The following is a 25,571-nucleotide window of genomic DNA, read 5'->3' as shown; positions in this document are numbered from 1 at the left end:
CAATTTGTGGTTTGATTTTGAAGTCAGGATACTGGGCTAAATCTTTTTGCTTCTAAGACTAGGTGCCTTGTACTCTACATATCGGCTGTGAATTGAACTTGCAAGTTCGCACCATTTTTAGTGCGTTTTTAGTCACGTATATACTTTCTAATGCAACTTTCTTATTCTAGTAATTGCACCTACGCCATTAATTATATACAGGTAGATCTAGAGTCTTATTTCAGTCATATATATAAGTGGTCCATATTAGTTGCTCGTCAAGTTGTTTACTAGACAATAAGAGGCTATCAATGAATAGTTGATATCTGGGAAACATTTATCCTAGAAGCTCCTAGTGGTGCAAAAAAAATATAATCGATATTATATATGACGTCTTCTTTTTTTTACAGGAATTCCAAGGAAACAACGACAAAAATTCTATTGTCCGTCATATGATTACTCCCCATATTTCTGCTCGGTTTATTCGCGTCCATCCAACGGCTTGGAATGAACATATTTCGATAAGAGTTGAATTTTATGGCTGTAATTAATTACATAAACTTGCTTTCTTTAAGATTGAATATCGATTCATTTATTTTATTTCTTGTGTTCTTTCTGAGATCAACTATATCGTTTGTCCGGGAATTTTACTAAGTTTTATGCTATTATTAGTCAATATTGAAGACACACCCTTTGTGGGAATCAGTATAGCTTTATTTATATGGGTAGCGTATCAAAATATAATTATCTACCTATCTATCTATATGTACTGTGACCGGACGAAGCCACACGCACGTGCGCACTGCCACATTTATGAAGAGAACTTCTACAGTGTTTTTCATTGATGCTGATCGAAATCGGATGGCAAGGAGCAGGTGGAAACACCTCCTCTCGTGCGGTTTTATAATATGCTCACACAATAGTATAGCTACCATATAATTTTTATTACATTTTATCATCATTAATTTTTAAACATTATATTTATTAACCGGCATATTGCATTTTAATTATTCCTTCCTGTAACAAGGGACATACAGCTGCATCAGTGTTTTATAAAAACAAGTTTGCATGTACTTACATTCTGTAAACACAAAAGGAAATCAATCTCAATGCAAAAATGAAGAGCTTTTTTCAAATCAGAATGTTTCTCCAATCGTTAATTTTATGGCAGCAACAATTCGTATGTCTCAATGTTCCGCAAAATCCTGCAGTTCATCATGGTAAGCCACAATACCCTTTACGAAATTTTTAAAGCGTTATTAAGAGGCCTCTTTAGTATTTTATAGACATTTTGTGTAACTGACTTTTAGTTTTGCGAACTAAATTATCTAACTTAAACGAAACTAGATTATGACGATTACAGTTTTGCCAAAATATTGAAACGTTTTCTGTGGGTTTTTCTCACATTATAGTCCTGAAATGTGAAACGAAAAATAAGATCATAGGATATGGAGCATGTTTCCAACAAAATAACTGAGGACTTCCCTTATAGTTAGGTTTTTTTTAATAACTTCTCTCTTAATTTTTGCTATCGTAACATGTGTTCTAGGATCACGCTTGAGGAACAATGTTATTGGTGAATTTACAGAAGAAATGGATTTGTTTTGTGAACTTCGATGTGCAGAAAATCGGTTTTGTGTCGCATTTAGTTACAAGGAAAAAACGCTGGAAAATGAATTAAACTGTCAGCTTACCAACACAACTGAGCATAAATTCAACGAACGCCACGAAACAAGGGAAGAACAAGTCTGGACGTTTCACGAAGCTAAAGTGGATCGGAGTTACTTTGTAAGAATTTTTATAATATCTCGCTGTCATTTCAATCTAGCTCAATGTTTTAATTTTATATTTGCGAGAAATGTTTTATCTACATTAATGAATCTATCTATGGGGCCAAAATATTGAAACCGCGGTAATAATTTTCGGTACAGCAAATTTTTATGATGTCATTTCTCTTAAACGGGCATTAAAACAGATCATAAGATTCCTACTCATAAAATTATTATGATTTTTATTTATTGCATAGTAAAGTTGCAATCGTATTGCTTTCTCCATACTTGATATGAAAGTTTATTAAAATGCTTTTTTATTACAATTCCGAAGGCCAACTGCAGGGGAGAAGTTAATGAATGTCATAATGGCGGGACAATGACTTGGCAAATAGCAAGACAGTTTTCATGTCAGTGTTTGAAATGTTATGAAGGAAAACGCTGTAAAAACGGTAATAAAGACATTACGTTTAGACGATTTCATAGTTTATTATTATAATATTTCGCCAGCTAAATTTATATTGAATTGGCGCTATAGGAGAGCAAGCAAAGGTAAAGCTACATTGTATGTTATCCAGATTAACTATTCGGCATTTTTTTATGCATGCTCACATTAACTTACTCTTTGGACGATAAAATAAAAAAATGCATGCTCGATACTCATTCTGAGGAAGAATACATTAATTCGTAAATACGATTTTAGATGTTACATTATAAAAGCCCTGGGCTTCCCTACAACAATTACGGTTTGACCCCCGCACACCCATACGATCCCTTACAGTCCACCAGAACATTAACAAAATTACATACAGTTTTGTACATTTATATGATATTTACACCGTAAGGCGTAGGGAATGCTCAAAAACTACTGGCAAACAAAGCTATATCGATTGACTTAATACAGTGCGCAAGTCTGCTCTTGGAATGGAAAATGGTAATATCCTTGATGAACAAATTACGGCATCAAGTTATTGGAGTATTACACATCGTGCTTCGAATGGAAGATTAAATTTCACACCGCGTGATGAAAGAACTGGAGCATGGTCATCGGGGAATAGTTCGTTTCCACAATGGCTTCAGGTTGATTTTAAAAGATCAACTGTGATAACTGGAATAAGTACCCAAGGACGCAATTATGGCAATAATACTGTGGCTAATCAGTTTGTTAAAAGATACACCATCTCTGCCAGCAAAGATGGAAAAATATTCCGATCCTATAAACAGGAAGAAACAGTCAAGGTACTTATATATGGCTGTTATTACTATAAAATAGATTTATTCATTTGATTATATTAATTATTCATCTATGTGCCACGAACTTTTGTCACTTTCCCATGAACTTGGCAATGTTAATTACAACTATATACTGCAGTGGCGTAGCCAGCCACAATTAGTCATGCTATGCTGATACTTTGATGTTCATTGACTGTGAAAACAATAAATTTGTAATGACTTAAAATTTTCATAGCATGACCAAATTGTCAGGCTGTTTATACTGGCTAAATCAATTGCTTAATATCACATCACATCGTCTTTTTTCTCAACTCACCTATTAATTAAGGGCCATACTTTAGCCATGCTTTATTACAGCATTAGAACATCAAACATCTTGTGTTCCTCTATCATTTACCTTCAATCTCTGCGGTGTATATCATTAACAGTACATCAGAAGTACCAATGTCCAGATACATCTTTGCGGTTGCATTGCTAGATTTCTAGAATATAATCATGGTTAACATTAAATATTGTTAAAACTTAAAATTAAAAGTGCGTATTTTTATCCACACACTCTCCCATTGGGCGATTGATGTCAGTAAGATAATATATAATTATGCTATAGGGCTGGTTTAAGTACTCTATTTGAATTATTTACTATTATTTCTTTCATAACGTTAGTAGGACGTTCTAAATCACCAAATCAATTTAGTAGTAAGATTTTATATCACCGGGATATTCTAAACTAAATGGTTTGTCGTGGTTTCTAAGATTAGCTACCTTGTACTCTACATAGGCTTTAAGCCACTGATGTTTCGTAAATTCAGCTGCGCCATATTTGTACACATAGAGGTTTGTAACCTACCAACCACTAGATTTTAGTGGGTCCAACATGGCTTCAATACCCTATAAACATTCACAGCATTATACCTGGGGTGAAAATAATGAGATTTTTATAAATGGCGTCGTATTTATTTTACAGGAATTCCAAGGAAACAGCGATCGGAATACTATTGTCCATAACATTTTCTCCCCTCCTATTTCTGCTCGGTTCATTCGCGTTCATCCAACGGACTGGAATGCACATATCTCAATGAGAGTCGAATTTTATGGTTGTAATTAATTGTATATAAATAGAATTATATACCTATATGTTTATACAGGGTTTCTAAAAACCCCCCAAACCTATTGAAACCACCTATTGTTAAAATTTGATTGACTTGTTCGGGAATTTTTGCTCTTGCAGATGAACCCAACTTATAAAATGCTAAATGGGCCTACAGAAATTTAAAATTTGCTAGAGAAAAATTATATACTTATATTATATACGTGCAAGATAACCAAAAAAATTCTAAAGCCAACTTGATAAAATTTTCATGGTTGACTTTAAAGACATTCGGAGGAGAACCTAAAAGATATGTACTCCCAATAATTATATAGTCTAAGTAGAATATACCCACTGTTTATTTTAAATAGATCTTTGTCGTTTTATATTAATTTTATTACCTGCCAAACGTTCAATGCTACAAATTTTTTATTTATTTTAAATTCCGTGCGGAGGGAAATACATTTACATCTAAATAAATAACACATTCCTCTGTTCTACTGTTAAAACCTGGTTATGTTATCGTGTTTAAAAAAAACGTGCATTCTCCATCATTGGACGTGTCTGTTGTTCGTTGCTATGTTGACTGCACGCTCATTGATTTCACACAACTCTTCTTTTCTCAGAATAACCTGCATGGTAATATAAGAAGGATAAAATATAATGTTATCCAAAGTTGAAGGAAAGAATTTCGACCGGTAGACACCTTAAAGTGTGTAAATTTTACAGGTCACCACGCGGCACAGTTTACCTAAAAATGACAGCTCGGGCAAAATGATTGACACAAAATTCATTACTGCTGAAATTCTTCACTTTCAGCTTCCATGCCTGGAAGAACAAGTACCTCATATTTGCGTACGGCTCAAAATTATATTTACCCACGCATTTTTGTGGCAAATATCAATTAATCATCTCATGGCGCCATGCAAAGTTATGTACTCCTAGTAGACGTTTCTATTTTTGCGATTCCGTCAACAACAAGCGTTGCGTAACCGAAAAAAAGTTGGTTGTCTTAGTCAGTTTCATGGACCCTTAGGATTGGCCACAAAAGGCAGCCACGTGCAAACACCTTTATAGAGTTATTTATACTTACCGTGTCATCAAAACAACTTCTATGCATGGACCGGAAGATCTTTAATTGGGAGGCTAATATTCATGTATTCGTGTTAACAGTTAACGTAAAAAAAAATCAATTTGAAAAGAAAGCAAGGGCCTTCCACTTAATGCTGTTTTTCATTGTCGCCTTTTTTGCACGTACATGCACGCACGCCAAAGTTCATAACCTTCTAAGTTGTTAGCTATATAATGAATTTTATTAGCGAAAAAATATACCTGCTGTACAGATCTTCCCTGCGTAATAAGACACGCGTAGTTCAAAAAGCGAATTTCAATCGTGTCTGATTTTTTTTTGAAATTGGTAAAGTTACAAAATTTCGTTAAACAAAGCCTTGTATAGCATGGCAAACCGCCACCCATATAGCTCAGATAATTCCTGGGAACACGCACAAGTTCATTAAACTACAGACCTGCTGACGGGTAACATGAATGTTACCTGCTGGAATTATTGAGATAGACCTACGCCGAAAAATGAACACAATAAAACTTAATAAAAAGTCTAAACATAATGAAAATGAATGACAGCGGTAATATGGAAATTCGTCATCAGCTTAATCATTAATCGATATATTGTATCATTTACTCCTCCTACGAGGAGCTCGCAGCTGCATTTTGATGATACAGCATATGTGTATATTTATTCCCTAAACACAGGACGTAATCAACCACAATTGCGAAATGAAAAACATTCTCACAATCCGGATGTTCCTACAATCTTCCATGTTTTTGCAGCTGCAATTTGTGTTTCTCACTGCTTCACAATATCTGGCAATTCGTCATGGTAAGCCAAAATAAAGCTTTATACTAAGATTTATCATTCATTATCAGAATATCATGCAGCTATATTAATAAACATATCCAGTTGAGGATCTCACGAACTTCCAGTTTTGAGAACTAAATTGAATAACTTAAAGTCGATTAAATATGACGCTTGTAATTTTGACAAAAGTTTGAATACAATAAAACGTTTTAGAGTTCTATTGTGTTTTTTATAATCCTTATTTGTAAAATTGAATTTTCTTCAATGTAAATTCGTAGCCCTACGAAATACGACTCATTATATGTCCTGTAACAAAAAGAGTGATCGAACACAACGTACATTAATTGTAAGGCCACCTGATGCAAATTGTGTGAAAGGGGATATGGACGATGCATGTTCCCACACAAAAATTTTGCGAGGGCACCTTTATTCTTTCATTGTTCAAGGATTTTTGCAGAGAATGAGTTTACGGCTCCCCATATGCTTTCAATAACTGCCGTGGATGTGTTTTAGGATCAAGCTTGAGAAACAATGTTATCGCTGAATTTACAGAAGAAATGGATTTGTTTTGTGAACTTCGATGCGCAGAAAATCGTTTTTGTGTCGCATTTAGCTACAAGGAAAAAACGCTGGAAAATGAATTAAACTGTCAGCTTACCAACACAACTGAGCATAAATTCAACGAACGCCACGAAACACGGGAAGAACAAGTATGGACGTTTCACGAAGCTAAAGTGGATCGGAGTCAATTTGTAAGAATTATTATCGCTATCATTGCAACGTACCTTTGTTGTTCAATGTCACGCCAAAAGAGGAATATCATTGTCAGTAACTTTTATCAATTCCCACGTGAGATTTAGGAAGAGAATACGTTCGTTTATCCGTACAATTTACAATTGTTCCAAAATATTTACCTAAATATAGGACTCATAATAATGCTAAATGGCAGCGTGCATTCGTATGAAGCTATGTTTAAACCTCCTGTACGTTGGCACAAATCGTAAGATTTTTACGAGACAGATTTAAGATATTGCATGTATAAAACAAGTTGTAAACTAATTGCTTCCTTCATACTTGATTTTAAATGTTACTTATACGATGTTATTATTTTCTTAATCCGAAGGCAAGCTGCAGGGGAGAAGTTAATGAATGTCATAATGGCGGGAAAATGACTTGGGAAATAGGAAGACAGTTTTCATGTTGGTGTTTGAAATGTTATGAAGGAGAACGCTGTAAAAACGGTAATAATGACATTACGACAAAACCATAGTATTATATTCAGAGGCCACGATTAACGTTAAAATTCATATTCATCTGATGCTTAAGGGGACAGCAAAGTCTAAAACAATATAAGCTTTACATTTTTAGGAAATTTTCTTTGTTCTCAGAAAAATAGGATTTCGTATTGTAGTAACTGTCTGAAATGAAATGCTTATAATTATAACCTGACATAGAGTCAATCTGGGCTTTCCGCAGAAGCGTTGTAATAAATTTAAAATGGAAATAAATTGTTTTAAATGTGAATTGATACTTCATATTTGCTGTCCCTAATATACAGATGATCTCTTTTATGCAATATGACCACATCTGACCTCTCGCGACCTTGTCGGGAAGTGATTCCCCCATAACTACGAGCATTTATTCTGCTTTTGGCCGTTTATTTCGCATATAGGTTATTAGGAAAATATCATGAACTACTGAGAAATGCAATTATTTCTTTGAAACAGTACGTACAGAGGCCCTTGGGATGGAAGATGGTAGTATCCTTGATAGTCAAATCACCGCATCAAGCAATTTTGATATTAATCATCGTGAGGCTAATGGAAGATTAAATTTCATACCACATAGTGGAAGAACTGGAGCCTGGTCTGCATGGTCCAATGATCTTAATCAGTGGCTACAAGTTAATTTTCAACGTCTTACACTCATCGCAGGAATCAGTACCCAAGGACGTGTTGACCATTATCAATTTGTTAGGAGTTACACCATCTCTTTTAGCAAAACTGGAGGATATTTCATGTATTATACCGAAGGGAAAAAACCCAATGTATACTAAAAAACGTCATACAAACTATAAACTCTAATCATTCACCACTTTTATCACGAGTTTTGAATTATATTATGTACCTTTGAGCAATTTTGTACCTCAGAGTTCTCGAGCAACGACAGAATTGGCAACATTGCCAACGCTGCTAACTGTTCATGAAATAGTCTTATTTTTGCAATGTTAATGTTCGCAAGCTGATAGCTTAGAGGTTTGCATTTTTGTAACTTCTAGATTCCACGTTATGTTATGTATAATAAAAAGCGCAATCTCGTAATCTCCAACATAACCCGATCCATTGTCCCTTTAATTCCCTATAATTTTATTCTGAATGGCTTCTAGTTTTGAGTGCTGAGCTAACCATTTTTATCAGTTGCGAAATATGAAAACTTACTTTTTCTTCAAAAATATATTTCCGGGTCAGTCCGGAAATTTGAACACATAGGTATTTCTTATTACATTGAAAGTTCAAAATGACATACAGCAACCAATATTCTTTTTCATAATTACAGGAGTTCCAGGGTAACAGCGATCAGAACACTATTGTCCATCGAAAGGTTATTCCTTCTATATCTGCTCGGTTGATTCGACTTCATCCAACCACGTGGCAAAATCATATTTCAATGAGAGTCGAATTTTATGGCTGTTTTTCGACGTAATTATGCATGATTCGTTTCTAATCAATCTAATTATTATGGAGCATCAAATGTGGTATAACAACTGCCTAAAATAGACACTTTTAGTATATAACTTTTTGGTATAATTATAACATTTTTTAATATAACACTTTTAAGCAGTTATTACAGTATTTATATACCACATTTGATGCTAAGTTGTTTTAAAACGCTGCTCTCTGGTTATATTGGAACGTAATTACAATGGATTTATTGATTAGTTGATAAGGAAATTTGAGCTCCCCAAGTGCCTGAAATGTTCAAAATGGCTTCGATTTCTTGCTAAACATCTGCTCGAACATTAATTTTTCGATTTACGCACTTTAAGAAAAATTGCAGAATTCTTTTTATTTTCAGTTTCAGGCACTTTCCGAGCATGTGCACTAACTAAGGATTTGAATTAGAATAAGACAAATTAATATGGGTCATGTCGCAGCTCTCGTGAAGCTTTAGTCCAATTGGATAATGGTTTTCTATACTTTCTGGGCAATAAAGCTATGCTATTGGTTGAAAAAGAAATGTATTTTAAAGTTCAGCCAATGAAAAGCATTCTTGCGAGGAGCTGCGACATTACCCGTTGATATGAGAGGCGGCACGAGATATTTTTCACCCTGCGTTTACATGATTGTTTTTCAAAGGGGATGTTTTCCAGTGACGAGTCTTTCCCCCGGGAATACCATATTTTTCAGTCATGTTGATCAAATAATGCCATGTCAGGGTAATATTATCACGGTCAAGCGAGATCGAGCGTTTATATGACAAAAAACGTCTCGCTTAAACCCGGTCTCCCGCTTGTTCAAAGCGGGATTCCACCTCTCCGGGACAGGACAAAAAACATCCCGGTTTCATATAAGCACCGCACGTAAGATATTATACAAACATATGATTATATACTAGAAATACATTGCATGCAAAGTCCCCTCGCCTGAAGCAATAAACTTATATTTCTATCTCTGAAATTCTATAATACTCGCGGTTTCTGCTGAATGATCGAAGCCGTGTAAGTAAAATCCTATATCTTGGTACAATTATAAAGTTGACTCTCGAGCTATCACATTCAACTATAATCGTAATTCATTATAAATTGTGCTACGAATAGTTTTAAATACTACAATTTTTAGCGAAATTTTAATTCATTTTTAAACAGATTGACCTTTAAAAATAAATGCTTTCCCAATCAAAATCATTTTAACGAAATTGACGAATAAATTCAAAGAGGTGTCGTACGTTTGTTGATAAATCTACAAGTTAAACTTACGAAATACTTGCTTGCTAAAATACAAAATCTACCTATTTACCTGTTCAAAAACACTCCAAAAATGCTTTAAAATCTTAGATTTTCACCATCTATTTTAATCAAAGTTTTTCTATCCGAAAGCATCATCTGCTTTACATTTTAATCATTTTTACGAGTGAATTTTTACGTATATTTTCAAAACCATCCAAATGAAAAATATTTTCTAAAAAGTATAATTCAAAATATCAGTTATGCTGACGCGAACCAAAATTTTAATTTAGCCAATCGCACGCTTGCAAACGTTTGCTGGTTACCAGTTTTAACTCGTCTTAAACTCACGCATGCGCATAACTTACAAAAACGCCCAACGTCCATGACATAATGGCGGACAACTTTCATTTCGCATTTGCATTCCCGGGCGTAATCAAAATCTCCGGGCGGAATTAGTACCCTCGCCCGGTGCTTCGCACCGGCTCGGGGACAAGGCGATATCCCGGCAAACGTCCGTTCCGCCTTTCATATAAACAGGGCCTTAGGCAAACTCCAGCTATTACATTGTTAAGGCTAGTTTCCGCTCAGGAAAAAATCTTCTTTGGATTGGAACGAGCAGAAAATTTTCCTTTGTTAGTGAGTTCTCAGGCGGCGTTTATACAAGGGAGACTTTCCTGTCCTTTTCGTCCAAAGGAGAATTTTCCTGAGTGGAAACTAGTAACCTTTATGGGTGCATGATTTCAATGGTTTTGGGTTTTTTGAGACACCCTGTACGTACTGTGATTAGATGAATCAAATTAAAGAATATAATTATAAAAAAACAACGCTGATTTGTTGTTGATTTTTACAGTCCATTATAACAAGGGGAATTTCGTTTTAGAACTATCAGAAGTTTGTTTACATTTTCAGTAAAGCAATCAGAACGGATCAATTTCGACTAATTCCGGTGAAAAGGTACATTATTTACCATTTTACATAAAGTATTAAAAATTTAGGCATTCTGAGTGCCAGATTAGCTTAAAACGAAATTCTTCGCTGTTGTCCATTATTCATTTCAACATGCACGCCATATGTTATCCGTGTGTTGTGTTCATGGAATATAATATCGTTATGTAGGTATATATTTTGTTATAAATCTTACGCGCACGCATTGAATACTGTATTTCCACGAATTTGAAATAATATGTTGTTTACGATTCCCATTAAAAGAAAATAGTATACCGTACTGTCCAGGTCAATTAAACCTCGTTCCGAGCGCGGCTGAACGGTGGTGAAATTGGTAGAATAGCTAAAATGCAAAAAGTTTCTAAATTGAGAGAGTTAAGATAAATCTCTGATCTGTTAGAAAAAGCAATATTTTAATATAGTATAATATAGACGAATATAGTTTTTGTAGAAACGTACTACGATAAAAGCTGGTTTAAATACTTTATTGCTTTACTTTATACAACTTTCAAAACACACAAACACACCGCCATATTGTTCTCATCAATTACACGTGTTTGTCCTTTTTGGCGGTTACTAGAAAACAGTAAAAATGTCAACGACGTTTTTGTCCGCAATCGCTAGCACAGTTTCCATTGATAGAAAGCCATCATTCTTAGGAGAGGATGTCTGGCCGCGTCACCGCACCAATGAACTGGCAGTTACTTCATGTTCCTAACAATTAATTATTGTTTGATTCACTCACAACCCCCCCCCCAGTCCCCAACTCTCCCCCAAGACTTTCACTGAGTGAAATTTTATGTAATTTTTGCACATTTATATGGCCTTTACAATTCTATTCCGTATGTCGTAGGAAATACTCAAACACTACTGACAAGCAAACGATTGTTTTAATTCTGTGCGAAAGTCGATCCGCTCTTGGGATGGAAGATGGTAATATCCTTGATGAACAAATTATTCTATTGTTTCTCCTGTGTTGTCAGTTCTCTCTAATTTATGAATATATATACTTTCGTGCAAAATAATTAAAAAAAATTCCAAAGTCAACTTGATAAATTTTCATGGTTGACATTAAAAACATTCGAAGGTGGTGAACCTAAAAGATAAGTACTCCCAATAATTATATAGTCTAAGTAGAATAGCGACTGTTATTTTAGATAGATCTTTCTCGTTTTATATTGATTTTATTACCTGCCAAACGTTCAATAATACAAAATTTTTATCATTATTTTAGATTCCGTGCCGAGGGAAATATATTTACAACTTAATAAAACAAATTTCTCTGTTCTACTGTTAAAAACCTGGTTAGTTATCGTGTTTACAAAAATCGTCCATTTTCCATCACTGGACGTGTCTGTTATTCGTTGCTATGTTGACTGCACGCTCATTGATTTCATACAACTCTTCCTTTCTCAGGATAACCTGCATAGTAAAATTTGGAAGGATAAAGTATAATGTTATCCAAAGTTGAAGGGAAGAATTTTCGACAGGCAGACGCCTTAAAGTGTGTAAACTTTACAGGTCATCACGCGCCACTGCATGTTTACCTAAAAATGACACCTCGGGCAAAACGATTGACACAAAGTTCATTACTGCTCTAATTCTTCACTTTCAGCTTCCATGCCTGGAAGAACAAGTACCTCATATTTGCGTACGGCTCAAAATTATGTTTACTCATGCTTTTTTGTGGCAAATATCAATTAACAATCTCATGCAATGGCAGCCATGCAAAGTAATGTACTCCTAGTAGACGTTTCTATTTTTACAATTCTATCAACAACAAGCGTTGCGTAACAGAAAAAATATTTTGCTGCTTGTCTTAGTCAGTTTCATGAACCCTTAGGATTGGCCACAAAGGGCAGCCACGTGCAAACACCTTTATAGAGTTATTTATTATATGCATGTGTATAGAGATTTATGCACAGCAGAATGATGAAATAAAGATCGTATTTCACTGTGTAAATTAATTTCATGCAATTTGATTGGAAGTATACGATGTTTTTCACGGGTGAAAAAATGCCATAAACGGCTTTTGATTGGACGTACGATATTCTTCACACGTGAAAAATTGTCGTATGTCATTTTGGCGGCAATTTGTTTACATTTTCTTTCAAGATGGCGTCGAAATATAGGAGTGAGATTCAAAACATAATTCTCATATTCAAGATATTTTTACATTCAGCACATCTCAAATCTTTCGGAAAGAATGTCTCCATGCATAAAGTTTAGATTTTGTTGCTCGCTGTGTTTTTGTATATTAAAAAACGTGTCGTTGTCAAATTAATCTCTATACACATTTAATAAACAAATTACTTCATGGTTGGCTCGTTTGTACGATTTTTATTACGCACTCGTTGCGAAGGATCGCAAACTCTCTCGTTCGCTGCGCTCACTCGTTCGTATTCCGATCCGTCACAACTCGTGCATAAAAATCGTACGCACTCGCCAACCATGAAGTAATCTCTATTTATACTTACCAATTTAAAGCGTGTCATCAAAACAACTTCTATGCAGGGACCGGAAGATCTTTAATTGGGAGGCTAATATTCATGTATTCGTGTTAACAGTTCGTAAAAACAATAAATTTGAAAAGAAAGCAAGGGCCGCTTCCACTTAAGGCTGTTTCCACTGTCGCCTTTTTTTGCGCGTACATGCACGCACGCCAATGTTCATAACCTTCTAAGTTGTTAGCGATATAATTAATTTTATTGCCGAAAAAATATACCTGCTGTATTGATCTCCCCTGCATGATGAGACACGCGTTGCCCAAAAAGCGAATTTCATTCTTGTCTGATTTTTTTTGAAATTGGTTAAGTTATAAAACTGCGTTAAACAAAGCCTTGCATTTGTATAGCATGGCAAACCACTCAGATAATTCCTGGGAACACGCACAAGTTCATTAAACTGCAGACCTGCCGATTATGAATGTTAGGCCATTATTAAAACTAGTAACCTGCTGGAAATATTGAGATAGGCCTACGCCGAAAAATGAACACAATAAAACTTAATGAAAAGTCTAAACATAATGAAAATGAATGACAGCGGTAATATGGAAATTCGTCATCAGTTTAATCATTAATCCAGATATTGTATTTTATTTACTCCTCCTACGGGGAGCTCGCAGCTGCATGTTTGATGATACAACATAATTCTTATGAATGTGTATAACTTTTCCCTAAACACAAGAGGAAATCAACCGCAAGTGCGAAATGAAAAACTTTTTTACCATCCTGATGTTCCTACAATCTTCCATGTTTTTGCAGCTGCAATTTGTGTTTCTCACTGCCTCACAATACCTGGCAATTCGTCATGGTAAGCCAAAATAAAGCTTTATACTAAGATATATCATTCATTATTATCATGCAGAATATCAGTTATAATAATAAACACGTTCAGTTGAGGATCTCACGCACTTCCAGTTTTGTGAACTAAATTAAATAACTTAAAGTCGATTAAATATATTTATAGAATTGAATTTTCTTCAATGTAAATTCCTAGCACTACGAAATACGACTCATTATATGTCGTGTAGCAAAAAGAGTGATCGAACACAACATTGTAGGGCCACCTGATGCAAATTGTGTGAAGGGGGATATGGACTACGTTCCCAAACAAAAAAAATTACGAGGGCACCAATATTCTTTTATCGTTCAAGGATTTTTGCAGGAATGAGCAAGAAATAGTTTACGGCTCTCCATATGCTTTCAATAACTGCCATGGATGTGTTTTAGGATCACGCTTGAGGAACAATGTTATCGCTGAATTTACAGAAAAAATGGATTTGTTTTGTGAACTTCGATGCGCAGAAAATCGTTTTTGTGTCGCATTTAGTTACAAGGAAAAAACGCTGGAAAATGAATTAAACTGTCAGCTTACCAACACAACTGAGCATAAATTCAACGAACGCCACGAAAAAAGGGAAGAACAAGTGTGGACGTTTCACGAAGCTAAAGTTGATCGGAGTCACTTTGTAAGAATTATTATCGATATCATTGCAACGTAGTTTTGTTGTTCAATCTCACGCCAAAAGAGGAATATTATTGTTAGCAACCAGTACTTTTCCACGTGAAGTTTAGGAAGAGAATACGTTTGTTTATCCCTACATTCACAATTGTTCTAAACTATTCACTTAAATATTGACTCACAATAATGCTTAATACAGCGTGCATTCGTATGAAACCATGTTCAAATCTCCTGAACGTTGGTACAGATCGGAAGATTTTTATGCGAGACAGATTTAAGATGTTGCATAAAACAAGTTGTAAACTAATTGTTTCCTTCATATTTGATTTTAAATGTCACTTATATGATGTTATCAATTATTTCTTAATCTGAAGGCCAACTGCAGGGGAGAAGTAAATAACTGTGATAATGGCGGAAAAATGACTTGGGAAACAGGAAGACAGTTTTCATGTCAGTGTTTGAAATGTTATGAAGGAGAACGCTGTGAAAACGGTAATATAATGACATTACGACAAAACTATGGTATATATTTTATATTCAAAGGCCACGATGATCGTTAAAATCCATATTCATCTGATGCTCAAGGGAGCAGCAAAGTCTAAAACAATATAAGCTTGACATTTTTAGGAAATTTTCTTTGTTCTGAGAAAAATAAGGATTTCGTATCGTATTAACTGTTTGGAATAAAATGCTTAACCTGACATAGAGTCAATCTGGGTTCTCCGCAGAAGCGTTTTAATAAAGTTAGAATGGATGATAAATTGTTTTAAATGTGAATTGATACTTCATATTTGCGGTCCCTAATATACAGATGATCTGTTTTATGCAATATGACCACTTCTCCAGGGGGCGTAACTAGAACGATAATTGGGGGGTGGGATGAATATTCATATATTCAGTTCTTCCCGATGGATGTCTATTGTAAGCTATTGCAATTATGAAAGAAAGCCGTAGCGCAGAACTGGATATATGAATTTTAACCCCCCCCCCAATTATCGTTCAAGTTATGCCACTGAAACTCTCGTCACCTTAGAACTGTCAGGAAGTGATTCCGCAATAACTACGAATATTTATCCTGCCTTTGGGCATTTATACCGCGTATAGGTTAGGAAAATAACATAAACTACTGACAAATGCAATGATTTATTTAATACAGTACGTACAGAGGCTCTTGGGATGGAAGATGGTGGTATCCTTGATAGTCAAATCACGGCATCCAGCAATTGGAATAATAATCATCGTGGGGCTAATGGAAGATTAAATTTCACGCCACATAGTGGAAGAACTGGAGCCTGGTCTGCGTTGTCCAATGATATTAATCAGTGGCTACAAGTTAATTTTCAACGTCTTGCACTCATCGCAGGAATCAGCACCCAAGGACGTTCTGATTATAATCAATTTGTCAGGAGTTACACCATCTCTTTTAGCAAAACTGGAGGATATTTCACGTATTATACCCAAAGGGAAGCAACCAAGGTATACTAAAAAACGTCATACAAACTATAAACTCTAATTATTCACCACTTATATCACGAGTTTTGATCTATATTATCTACCTTTGAGCAATTATGTGCCTCAGAGTTTTTGAGCAACGACAGGATTGGTAACATTGCCAACCTTTATGGAATCAACACGGCTAACTGTTAATGAAATCGTCGTATTTTTGTGCTATTAATGTTCGCATGCGGATAGTTCGCATTTTTGTTGCTTCTAGATTCCACGTTATGTTATGTATAGTAAAAAGCACAAACTCGTAATCTCCAACATAAACCGATACATTGTCCCTTTAATTCCCTATAATTTCATTCTGAGTGTCTTCTAAATTTCCCAGTGACGTCATTATTAATTTTTTACCGAGTTTTAAAAAATAACAAAGTCAACAGAGCTTTGCCTTTGGGAGTTCAAAACATGTGAACTCCCAGAGGCATAGCTTTGAAAAGTTTTAAACTACTCTAAAAATAATTAAAACGTCAGTGTGAATATAATTTCACACAACTAAGCCGGGTTTATTTTACTGGGACCCCCTGTATAGTTCGTTACGGTGTAATATATCTCATTGCTGCTCTACTAGTTGCTGACACTGCTCAATGAATCTTAGCAAATATGAAATTTTAGATCCATTTCAAAACGATACTAATATCAATGACTTTTAAACGGATTACTATATTAATGTTCGGAAGGCCTAATTGTAGAAAATTATATTTGTGTTTAACGAAGAATTTTCATATCATAAGAAAATATTATTACAAAATGTTGAAGCCAAGTATGGCAACGGACCAACGACATTATTCAAAAGCCAAAAAAGTATTCAAAATCTACCATTATTTTGAAAAGCAACTGACTGACTAAGAGGAACTTTTAAGTAATGAAGTTTTGTGCGTGAACCATTTTTATCAGTTTCGATATATTTATCATGCTACCGAAATATTTATCAGTTGCGAAAAACTTTAAATACTTACTTTTTCTTCAAAAATATATTTCCGGAGTAGTCCAAGATTTTTTGGACTACAGAGTAACAGTGATTACAAACTTGAATACATAGCTATTTGTTATTACGTCTAAAGTTTAAAATGATGTGCATGCAGCAACTTATTTTGTTTTCATAATTACAGGAGTTCCAGGGTAACAGCGACCAGAATACTATTGTCCATCGAAAGGTTATTCCTCCTATATCTGCTCGGTTCGTTCGCCTTCATCCGACCACGTGGCAAAATCATATCTCGATGAGAGTCGAATTTTATGGCTGTTTTTTGACGTAATTATGCATGATTCGTTTCTAATCGATCTAATTGTGAATTTATTGATTAAGTTGATTAGGAAATTTGAGCTCCCCATGCAAGTGCCTGAAATGTTGAAAATAGCTTGGATTTCTTCCTAATTTGAATATCTTGCTGAAAAATTTTTGAATAATTGAAGCTTAACAATTTCGTAATTTATATATTCATTTAAGCCCTTTAATATAAATTGCATAATTGCTTATACTTTCAGTTTCAATTTCACGCACTTTCAGAGCATGCGCACTAACTAAGGATTTGAATTGGAATAAGATAAATTTAACTCGGGCTTTGATGTGCTCAAGAGCATTTATGTTGTAAAAAAACACAGAACTATTTAAATCACTATTAACAAATAATGCAATAGTTAGAGTGTGAATGCCTAAGAACTCCGTATGTTGTATACCCACAAGTGTATAAATGTTTGACATAAACATTTTTTATGCATGATGACAGTAAAATTTGTTTGTGCCCATAAGGGACAGGTCATAAAGTAATTACTAGGGAGGAGTGGATGATAAATGAAATTTTAAGTATATATTTTAATACCCCCAAAAACCTATGGAAAAATTTTCATAACCCTCTCTAATGTAAGTGAAAATTTTCATACTCCCCTTCTTCCTTAATTTGGTTTTAACATTATATTGCATTTATCTATATTTCGAAACTCTCCAATTGGTGGTAACTCTCCCACTTCTTGTAGTGGTGAACATATCCTCAACATTTTCCTCACTCTCAGATTCGTCACCAGTGTTTTCTGTTTCTTGCTCGGACATTATTGCTTGCACTGTCATTTAAAACAATGTCCCCCCCCCCACTTTCATCAGCAGATGAACTATTGTCCCTATAACCGTCATCACTGTTTTCTTCCATCAATACGTCGTCTTCAGAGGCGTTTAAATGGCTCACAATATGTCCTTGAATGACCCTTACTTTCTCTGCCTTCCTCAGTTTCAAAGAATGCGTCATTCTATGATAAGTACTTATTTGGTTCGGAAACGTTCAACTTCTTGCACAGACCATCGTAAAACATGGCAATCCAGTTGTAGTCTTCATACTTTTTGTTTCTCTCTTGCTGTGTTTTTTATTGTCGTTTCTCAGCCCTCTTCTTTTTGTTGATCTCGAGATACTTCAGGTGGTCAACTAATTTTTTTTGACAAGCACTTCATCAACAATGACAGTTTTACTTAATTGTTTGATCTCTTGGTCAGAGCCTAATTTTCCTTCTGCTATGTAATCTTTTGCTTGTTTTCTGGGTTGAAAATCATCTATGGTTCTCTTTCTGTTGAAGTGTCAAAAACGTTTTTGAAATGATAACCGTCTGCTTTGTAATCCGGATATGGTTGAGAAATTCTGGCACAAGGAGGTCCAACCCAGGAATGAGTGGAGCAATATTCACACTTGTCAGGCTCATTACAAGAGAATTTGACAAATTTCATGAGTTGCTTCTCTCCAAGTAGGCAGTGATTTTCACCAAAACTTTTAATCTTGTCGAAATACCTAGTACTTTTTCCGTACCTAGTACTATAAAATTTTGGTACCCTCCTTGATATCCCGCTGTTTTTTTCGTATCCCTCTCAGAAGTGCTGTTATTTTTATGTACCCCTCCCCATAATATCCTCCACACCCCCTAATAAATACTTTATGACCGGTCCCTAAATGATTTTTATTACCAATGTTCACAATTTACAAATATGAATAACAATAAATTATTTAAGTTTACAACTCAAGCACCATGACCTTCGACATGTGATCGTATCAAATTTTAAACTTTCGTACGTAGCTATTTATAAGTTGTGCTGAATCGCTACGGGTTAAAATTCGTGAATAGGCTATTTCAATTTTAACAATAAGTGATTTCCATAGTTTTGGAGTTTTTTCGGACACCTGTAATACTGCTGTTATTTCATTACGCTCGGGAAGACGGGAACGATCGAAATTCCAATTGTACGAATTGGTGATACTATTCAAGAAACAAGACATGAAACGTATTTCCAAATCCCAGAGCCAGTTGTATAAAAGACCAGTTAACTTCACTATAGTCAAGGACAGAATAGGCCTTGTGTATTTCTGAGTTAAATAGGATTTAGCTATGCAAAATGTAGTTAAAGAGTTTTATACAACTAGCCCCAGAAGTACACGCATTGTAATTAGTTGCATTAGCAGTCCAAATACAGGGTGTCTCAAAAAAAACGCAACCACTTAATATTCTAAAATTCATATTGTTCATAAGCTCAATAGATTTTTTGCCCCTGGGATTTTAAAATGGCTTCTAATCGTAAAGTTCAACTGCTAATAGTCAAATCAGCTACCATTAATATTCATGAATATCCTCTTTGTTCTACAACACAAAAGACGTTTGGCCCCTGGAATGCGAGAAAGCTTGTAATCATATGCTAGCAGCACAAAGTCGGGTGCCTAAACCAACGAGCTGAAATGAAAGTATTTAACGAGTAAAATGTTATTTAAAATTTATTTTACAAGGTCGAACGTTAGCATTCAAGTTATCATGCACGACAATAAAAACTCGTTGTTCGGTTGTTAGCTGCACCATTAAGTGGTTGCGTTTTTTTTTATACACCCTGTAGAGATGCTATTTGCAATATCTACCTATGCAAATTATAGTGTTTGCACATGTTCTGATACACCATGCATGCATAGGCTCACGTACGCAAAATTTTATTCATATGAACAAGTGTTCCAATGGAGAAACGTCTTGTCGGGGCATTGCATGGGGGAAAAGTATTTTACAAGCGAATATAAATTATACTGTTTGAAAGTCTACGCAGTACCGTGCTCAGCAAAGTATTCGAATGTTTGATGCTTGACCAGGGCAATAATAAATTCAGTTAAAGTAAACAATATTATAGTGAGATGAAGATTACAAGTGTGCAGTTTTTTTGGGGGAAAAGGACCTTATTGCCCCCCTCCACCCTCTGTTTACTGTCTTGTGCTAACAAGACAAGTGCCAACAAGACCGTTTCTCTGAGTCTTACGGCTTTGATCAGGATTATCAGTTGTTGAAATCCTAAAGGCAGACTTGCTAATGATAAGTTCTTACAGCATCGAGCTTATGCCATGCCATGCAGGTGTTGATCGAGGAGGTAAGTTTTATGTAAAAAGATTCTTTGAAATAAGTCTTTTTGAAACAGAACAATCACATGCTGTAGTTAGTATGATTACACGCCTACTGAGAATCGTGCTTTTTATTTACTCAGTCAATACCGGGCTCATGTGAACAGCCCCTAAATTTAATGGTCTATAATTATTATCTACCTATAATTGTATAATAGTTAGAACTCTGTTAACGTTAAGTATTCTTTTCATTCTATATTTTACTCCACAGTAAGCCAATACTAATAGCAAGAATCTCGTTACCTGACTGCTTATTTAATTAGTTCAAAAACATCAGTCACAAATATCATTTAATTGCTGATAAATTTAGGTGTTCATTTACGAAATCTATCACATGGTCGCGAGCAGACGATCGTGCCTTGCTAAGAATAATATCCTTAATGGGCACAGCTGTCGTACCCTTTGGGCTTTGACGCAAAAAAGTGCAGGTCTGGTTTTGTGTAGTTTAAAATTTGCATTAGTTTTGACTCCATATACATACAGCACCTGTAATAGTTATTTGCCGAGGTAGCAATAGTATCATTCGAAATCCGAGGATGCGATGTCATATTCCTAACTGAAAATTTTGTTTTGGTCCCTCTTATTTGTTTTGTTACATTTATGTATGCCGCGCACGGTTAAAAACACGTTGGTCTTCCAGTTGCTTCAGGCCAAGGTTAAACGTCGCATCTTGGTCGCGTCGAATGCAATTCAAGCAATTGATCATTATATATTAAGGAGGTTTATTATCTCATCATCTTTTGTTTGAATTACATTCGATGAGAAAAAAGCGACCTATTTGAAACCAAATAGGGGGCTGTCAGCCAAATGTGCTGCCTCTGTTGGTGCGTCGAAAGACTATGGCCATGTTTTCTTGCAACTTGGAATGCGTTTCTACTTTTGAGAGATGTAAATTAGTGAGGAAGCTTCAAAATGTAAGTGTAAGAAAGGCCATGAATTGCATTAATTTGGATAGTTCAGCCAAATTTACATCTCTCAAAAGAAGAGTTGCATTGCAAGTCGCAAGAAAAATGGCACAAATTATGGCCTTAAGAGGAGATGATAACCTCAACCATGATTGTACATCCCATGCAACTTCGAATCCTTTTGTTGACTTTATTACCGAAATTAATGCCCATAATAACTGGAAAATAGTAGGGTGGTTTTCTACTGTCGCCTAACTGGAAAAGTAACCAAATTGGCGGAATAATGAAAAACAAAATTCCTGCTTGATATTTACTTTAGTTAAGAATATTCTTTCCAAGAAAAATGCTTCAGCAAAATTTACACTTAAATTATCAAACAGCTATAACGTTGCAGCTGCGCTTCATGTCGTCGAGAAACCGTAAAATTACATCATTTGAAGGCGTCGTAAGAATGACAACGCAGACAATAGAACCACAATTTATGCGTGCCTACTTTTCCGCGTTTGGACTTTTTTTGTTTCGCAAGCGCGTCTTCGAGCTGGCCGCGTCTTGAATCGTAAACTCTTTATTAATAATGACCTTGGGTTTCTGTAATTATATATTATTAAAAATGCCAAGAAAAAGCTCAGTAAAGCTTAAAAAAAAAGCTAAACACAATAGACTGAGTGACAGCGAAAAGTTGAAGATTCATCATCTGTTTAGTCTTCAGGAAATTCAGGAAATCAGGAAATTGTATTTCATTTACTCCTTCTCTCGCTGTTGCATGTTTGAAGGAACATCAACATACGTGTATATTTATTCTGTAAACACAGGAGGAATTCAACCGCATTTGAAAAATGAAGAAACGTTTTATTATTCGGATGTTTCTAAAATCTTCCATGTTTTTGCAGCTGCAATTTGTATTTCTCACTGCTTCACAATATCTGGCAATTCGTCATGGTAAGTCAAAATAGAACTAAAATGTCATTCTTTTTTATTATGACTATAATTATTAGAGTATATGATGTGAAAGTTTTCTAAACTAAATCGAGTAACTGGATGTCGATTAAGTATGACAATTGCAATTTTGTTGAAATTTTGAATGATAATATCAGTTAATATCGTCCATTTTGAAAGTTTAAAGTAAATTTTAAGGGCGCAATTTGACTCCGGTATTGAGCTTTGCGACACAAAGCGTGATATTGCAAGGAATAATTCCTGAAAGTTGAATTGGACTGTGGAGGGTTACTTTCTAAAATTACGAAAAAACCTTTATTTGTAAAAAATTGGAAGACCGATTTTAACTTAACTCAGAAACAAATAACTTATGAGTTACAGCTCATTTTGTACATTTTAAAATTATTTTAATTACTTTACTGCGGGTAAAATACAAAAATCCTTCAATTACTGGGGGTATATACGTTTTAGGGTCTCGCTTGAGGAACAATGTTATCGCTGAATTTACAGAGGAAATGGATTTGTTTTGTGAACTTCGATGCGCAGAAAATCGTTTTTGTGTCGCATATAGTTACAAGAAAAAAACGCTGGAAAATGAATTAAACTGTCAGCTTACCAACACAACTGAGCATAAATTCAACGAACGCCACGAAACAAGGGAAGAACAAGTCTGGAATTTTCACGAAGCTAAAGTGGATCGGAGTCAGTCTGTAAGTATTATTAGAGATCTTGAGATTTGACTACGACTCCCGCTACCGCTACGAGATTCGTCACATTGACGTGATATTCGTGATACTTCGTACTGACGCCATAGACTCGTAGCCTTCGCTCATCTGACTACGGCATTTTAAGAAAACTTCGTAGTCCTCACTACGTGATTTAAAAAGCAATAAAAGTTGTCATTTTCTCGTTTTTTGAAGAAAATAATTTGAGTGAACTGTTTTTAGTTACCGTGGCCTTTGATAATGTGTATTTTTCGAAATAGTAGGCGTAAAATTTCCGAAATATTTGACAGTATAAACATGCATTTATTATTGTGTTTGCAGAGTTTTGTCATGCCAGTACGAGGTGGCGTATGCATACAACGTTTGTTTTGCGCCACAGTGACGAATTTTGTAGCTGTAGCGGGAGCCGTAGTCAAATCTAAAGCTCTCTAACATCGCTATCATTGCAACGTAGCTTTGTTGTTCAACCCCACGCCAAAAGAGGAATAATTATTGTCAGTAACTTTTATCAATTCCCACGAGAAGTTTAGAAAGAGAATACCTTCGTTCATCCCTACTCACAATTGTTCTAAAATATTTACCTAAATATTGACTCACAATAATGCTTAATGACAGCGTGCATTCGTATGAAGCCATGTTCAAATCTCCTGAACGTTGGCACAAATCGTAAGATTTTTACGAGACACATTTAAGATATTGTATAAAACAAGTTGTAAACTAATTGCTTCCTTCATATTTTATTTTAAGTGTTACTTATACGATGTTATTACTTTCTTAATCCGAAGGCCAGCTGCAGGGGAGAAGTTAATGAATGTCTTAATGGCGGGAAAATGACTTGGGAAATAGGAAGACAGTTTTCATGCGGGTGTTCTAAATGTTTTGAAGGAGAACGCTGTGAAAACGGTAATAGGGAGATTTAGCATGAGGACGTGAACGTCAAAGACGACGTGAAAATGGCGAGTAAATGGCGTGGGCAGTCCATTTGGGTGCATCACGCCATTTATTCGCCATTTTTACGTCGTCTTTGACGTTCACGTCCTCGTGCTAAATCTCCCTAATAATGACATTACGACGAAATGATGATAAATATTATTCAGTATAACTACAAAAATTATTATTAAAAATGCTTGCCTCTAATTGGTCGACGGACGTCGGATTACTGCGCGATAATAACCTAAGCAGATTTAGCAAAATGGCGTCGAGTTGATTTTGCCAAAGTAACGTATAAAGAAATACGTTTTTTCACAAAAATAGTGTTCCTGAAAGCACAAAAGAAGTGAAAAACGCTTTTCAACTTTATTTTCGGAAAACGTTGTTTTATTTGAATCGCCGTAAAACTCAGTGTCCAGATATTTGTTTAGCTATACTTTTGTAAAACATGTATTTTCTACCGAGGATTCGCTTTGTCTATTACCGCCTTAGTAATTATACTAAAACAATTAGTTACTCACATTCGGTGAATAATTGTTTAAATATTCAAAAGCCACGATGATCGTCGTTGAAATTCATATTCATCTGATGCTTATGGGAACAACAAAGTCAAAAACTATAAAAGCATGCAATTTTCAGGAGATTTTGTTCTCAGAAAAAAAATTCCGTATCTGCTTGCGTATCGTATCAACTGTTTCGAATAAATGATTCCCCTGATAGAGTCAACCTGTGCTTTCCGCAGAAGCGTTATAATGAATTTGAAATGGAAAAGACTGTTTTAAATGTGAATGATACTTCATATTTATACGTTCCCTATTATACAGATGATCTCTTTTATGCACCGTCACTCCCATTCAGCCCTCGCCATCCCTTAGAACTGACATGAAGTAATTCCCATATTGGTGCGAACATTTATTCTGTCTTTGGCCGTTTTTACCGTGTATAGGTTAGCAAAATAACATAAACTACTGCAAAATACAATGATTTCTTTGATACAGTACGTACAGAGGCTCTTGGGATGGAAAATGGTAGTATCCATGATAATCAAATCACGGCATCAAGCAATTGGAATGGTGGTCATCGTGGGGCTAATGGAAGATTAAATTTCAAATCGCATAGTGGAAGAACTGGATCCTGGTCAGCATTGTCCAATGATATTAATCAGTGGCTTGAGGTTAACTTTCAACGGCTTACACTAATTGCAGGAATCAGTACCCAAGGACGCTATAACATTACTCAATTTGTTAAGAGTTACACCATCTCTTTCAGCAGAGAAGGGAAGTGTTTCTCGAATTATACCCAAGGGAATGCTATCAAGGTATGCGAGGGAAAACACGATAGCGGTTAGTGTATAGAAATTTATCCAGC

The 25,571-nt window shown here is 35.2% G+C and overlaps 4 protein-coding genes across 4 annotated transcripts; all 4 read left to right on the top strand.

The window, feature by feature from the left end:
* The first annotated feature begins 2,666 nt into the window (after nt 1-2,666).
* LOC114534725 (coagulation factor VIII-like) lies at nt 2,667-4,086 on the top strand. The gene is made up of 2 exons (XM_028556192.1): nt 2,667-2,987; nt 3,946-4,086. Exons 1-2 carry the CDS (start codon nt 2,673-2,675, stop codon nt 4,084-4,086), a joined length of 456 nt encoding a protein of 151 aa, XP_028411993.1. The 5' UTR covers nt 2,667-2,672.
* A 1,737-nt stretch (nt 4,087-5,823) lies between these two features.
* Nucleotides 5,824-8,098, top strand: LOC114534705 (EGF-like repeat and discoidin I-like domain-containing protein 3). The gene is made up of 4 exons (XM_028556173.1): nt 5,824-5,965; nt 6,458-6,696; nt 7,068-7,185; nt 7,672-8,098. The coding sequence occupies exons 1-4, from the start codon at nt 5,863-5,865 to the stop codon at nt 7,998-8,000; spliced, it is 789 nt and encodes a 262-aa protein (XP_028411974.1). The 5' UTR covers nt 5,824-5,862; the 3' UTR covers nt 8,001-8,098.
* Nucleotides 8,099-14,644: 6,546 nt separating this feature from the next.
* On the top strand, nt 14,645-17,557 carry LOC114534724 (lactadherin-like). The gene is made up of 4 exons (XM_028556191.1): nt 14,645-14,805; nt 15,173-15,290; nt 15,955-16,274; nt 17,411-17,557. Exons 2-4 carry the CDS (start codon nt 15,218-15,220, stop codon nt 17,555-17,557), a joined length of 540 nt encoding a protein of 179 aa, XP_028411992.1. The 5' UTR covers nt 14,645-14,805; nt 15,173-15,217.
* Nucleotides 17,558-22,448: 4,891 nt separating this feature from the next.
* On the top strand, nt 22,449-25,565 carry LOC114534723 (lactadherin-like). The gene is made up of 4 exons (XM_028556190.1): nt 22,449-22,551; nt 23,020-23,258; nt 24,059-24,176; nt 25,202-25,565. The coding sequence occupies exons 1-4, from the start codon at nt 22,449-22,451 to the stop codon at nt 25,549-25,551; spliced, it is 810 nt and encodes a 269-aa protein (XP_028411991.1). The 3' UTR covers nt 25,552-25,565.
* Nucleotides 25,566-25,571: the final 6 nt, after the last annotated feature.

Source organism: Dendronephthya gigantea, unplaced genomic scaffold, assembly GCF_004324835.1.
Source record: "Dendronephthya gigantea isolate DGI-Jeju-01 unplaced genomic scaffold, DenGig_1.0 000105F, whole genome shotgun sequence".
Classification (NCBI taxonomy): domain Eukaryota; kingdom Metazoa; phylum Cnidaria; class Anthozoa; order Malacalcyonacea; family Nephtheidae; genus Dendronephthya; species Dendronephthya gigantea.
Note: the sequence above shows the minus strand (reverse complement) of the source record. Positions and strands in the feature narration are given on the sequence as shown.

What these genes read in the sequence shown, in the direction of transcription:
- LOC114534705 (XM_028556173.1), top strand. Translation starts at nt 5,863, where the DNA reads ATGAAAAACATTCTCACAATCCGGATGTTCCTACAATCTTCCATGTTT. An exon ending in ATATCTGGCAATTCGTCATG is followed by an intron (nt 5,966 to 6,457) that starts GTAAGCCAAAAT and finishes GATGTGTTTTAG; the next exon opens with GATCAAGCTTGAGAAACAAT. An exon ending in AGGAGAACGCTGTAAAAACG is followed by an intron (nt 7,186 to 7,671) that starts GTAATAATGACA and finishes TCTTTGAAACAG; the next exon opens with TACGTACAGAGGCCCTTGGG.
- LOC114534724 (XM_028556191.1), top strand. Translation starts at nt 15,218, where the DNA reads ATGACTTGGGAAACAGGAAGACAGTTTTCATGTCAGTGTTTGAAATGT. An exon ending in AGGAGAACGCTGTGAAAACG is followed by an intron (nt 15,291 to 15,954) that starts GTAATATAATGA and finishes TATTTAATACAG; the next exon opens with TACGTACAGAGGCTCTTGGG. An exon ending in CCCAAAGGGAAGCAACCAAG is followed by an intron (nt 16,275 to 17,410) that starts GTATACTAAAAA and finishes TCATAATTACAG; the next exon opens with GAGTTCCAGGGTAACAGCGA.
- LOC114534725 (XM_028556192.1), top strand. Translation starts at nt 2,673, where the DNA reads ATGGAAAATGGTAATATCCTTGATGAACAAATTACGGCATCAAGTTAT. An exon ending in AACAGGAAGAAACAGTCAAG is followed by an intron (nt 2,988 to 3,945) that starts GTACTTATATAT and finishes TTTATTTTACAG; the next exon opens with GAATTCCAAGGAAACAGCGA.
- LOC114534723 (XM_028556190.1), top strand. Translation starts at nt 22,449, where the DNA reads ATGAAGAAACGTTTTATTATTCGGATGTTTCTAAAATCTTCCATGTTT. An exon ending in AAGTGGATCGGAGTCAGTCT is followed by an intron (nt 23,259 to 24,058) that starts GTAAGTATTATT and finishes CTTAATCCGAAG; the next exon opens with GCCAGCTGCAGGGGAGAAGT. An exon ending in AGGAGAACGCTGTGAAAACG is followed by an intron (nt 24,177 to 25,201) that starts GTAATAGGGAGA and finishes TCTTTGATACAG; the next exon opens with TACGTACAGAGGCTCTTGGG.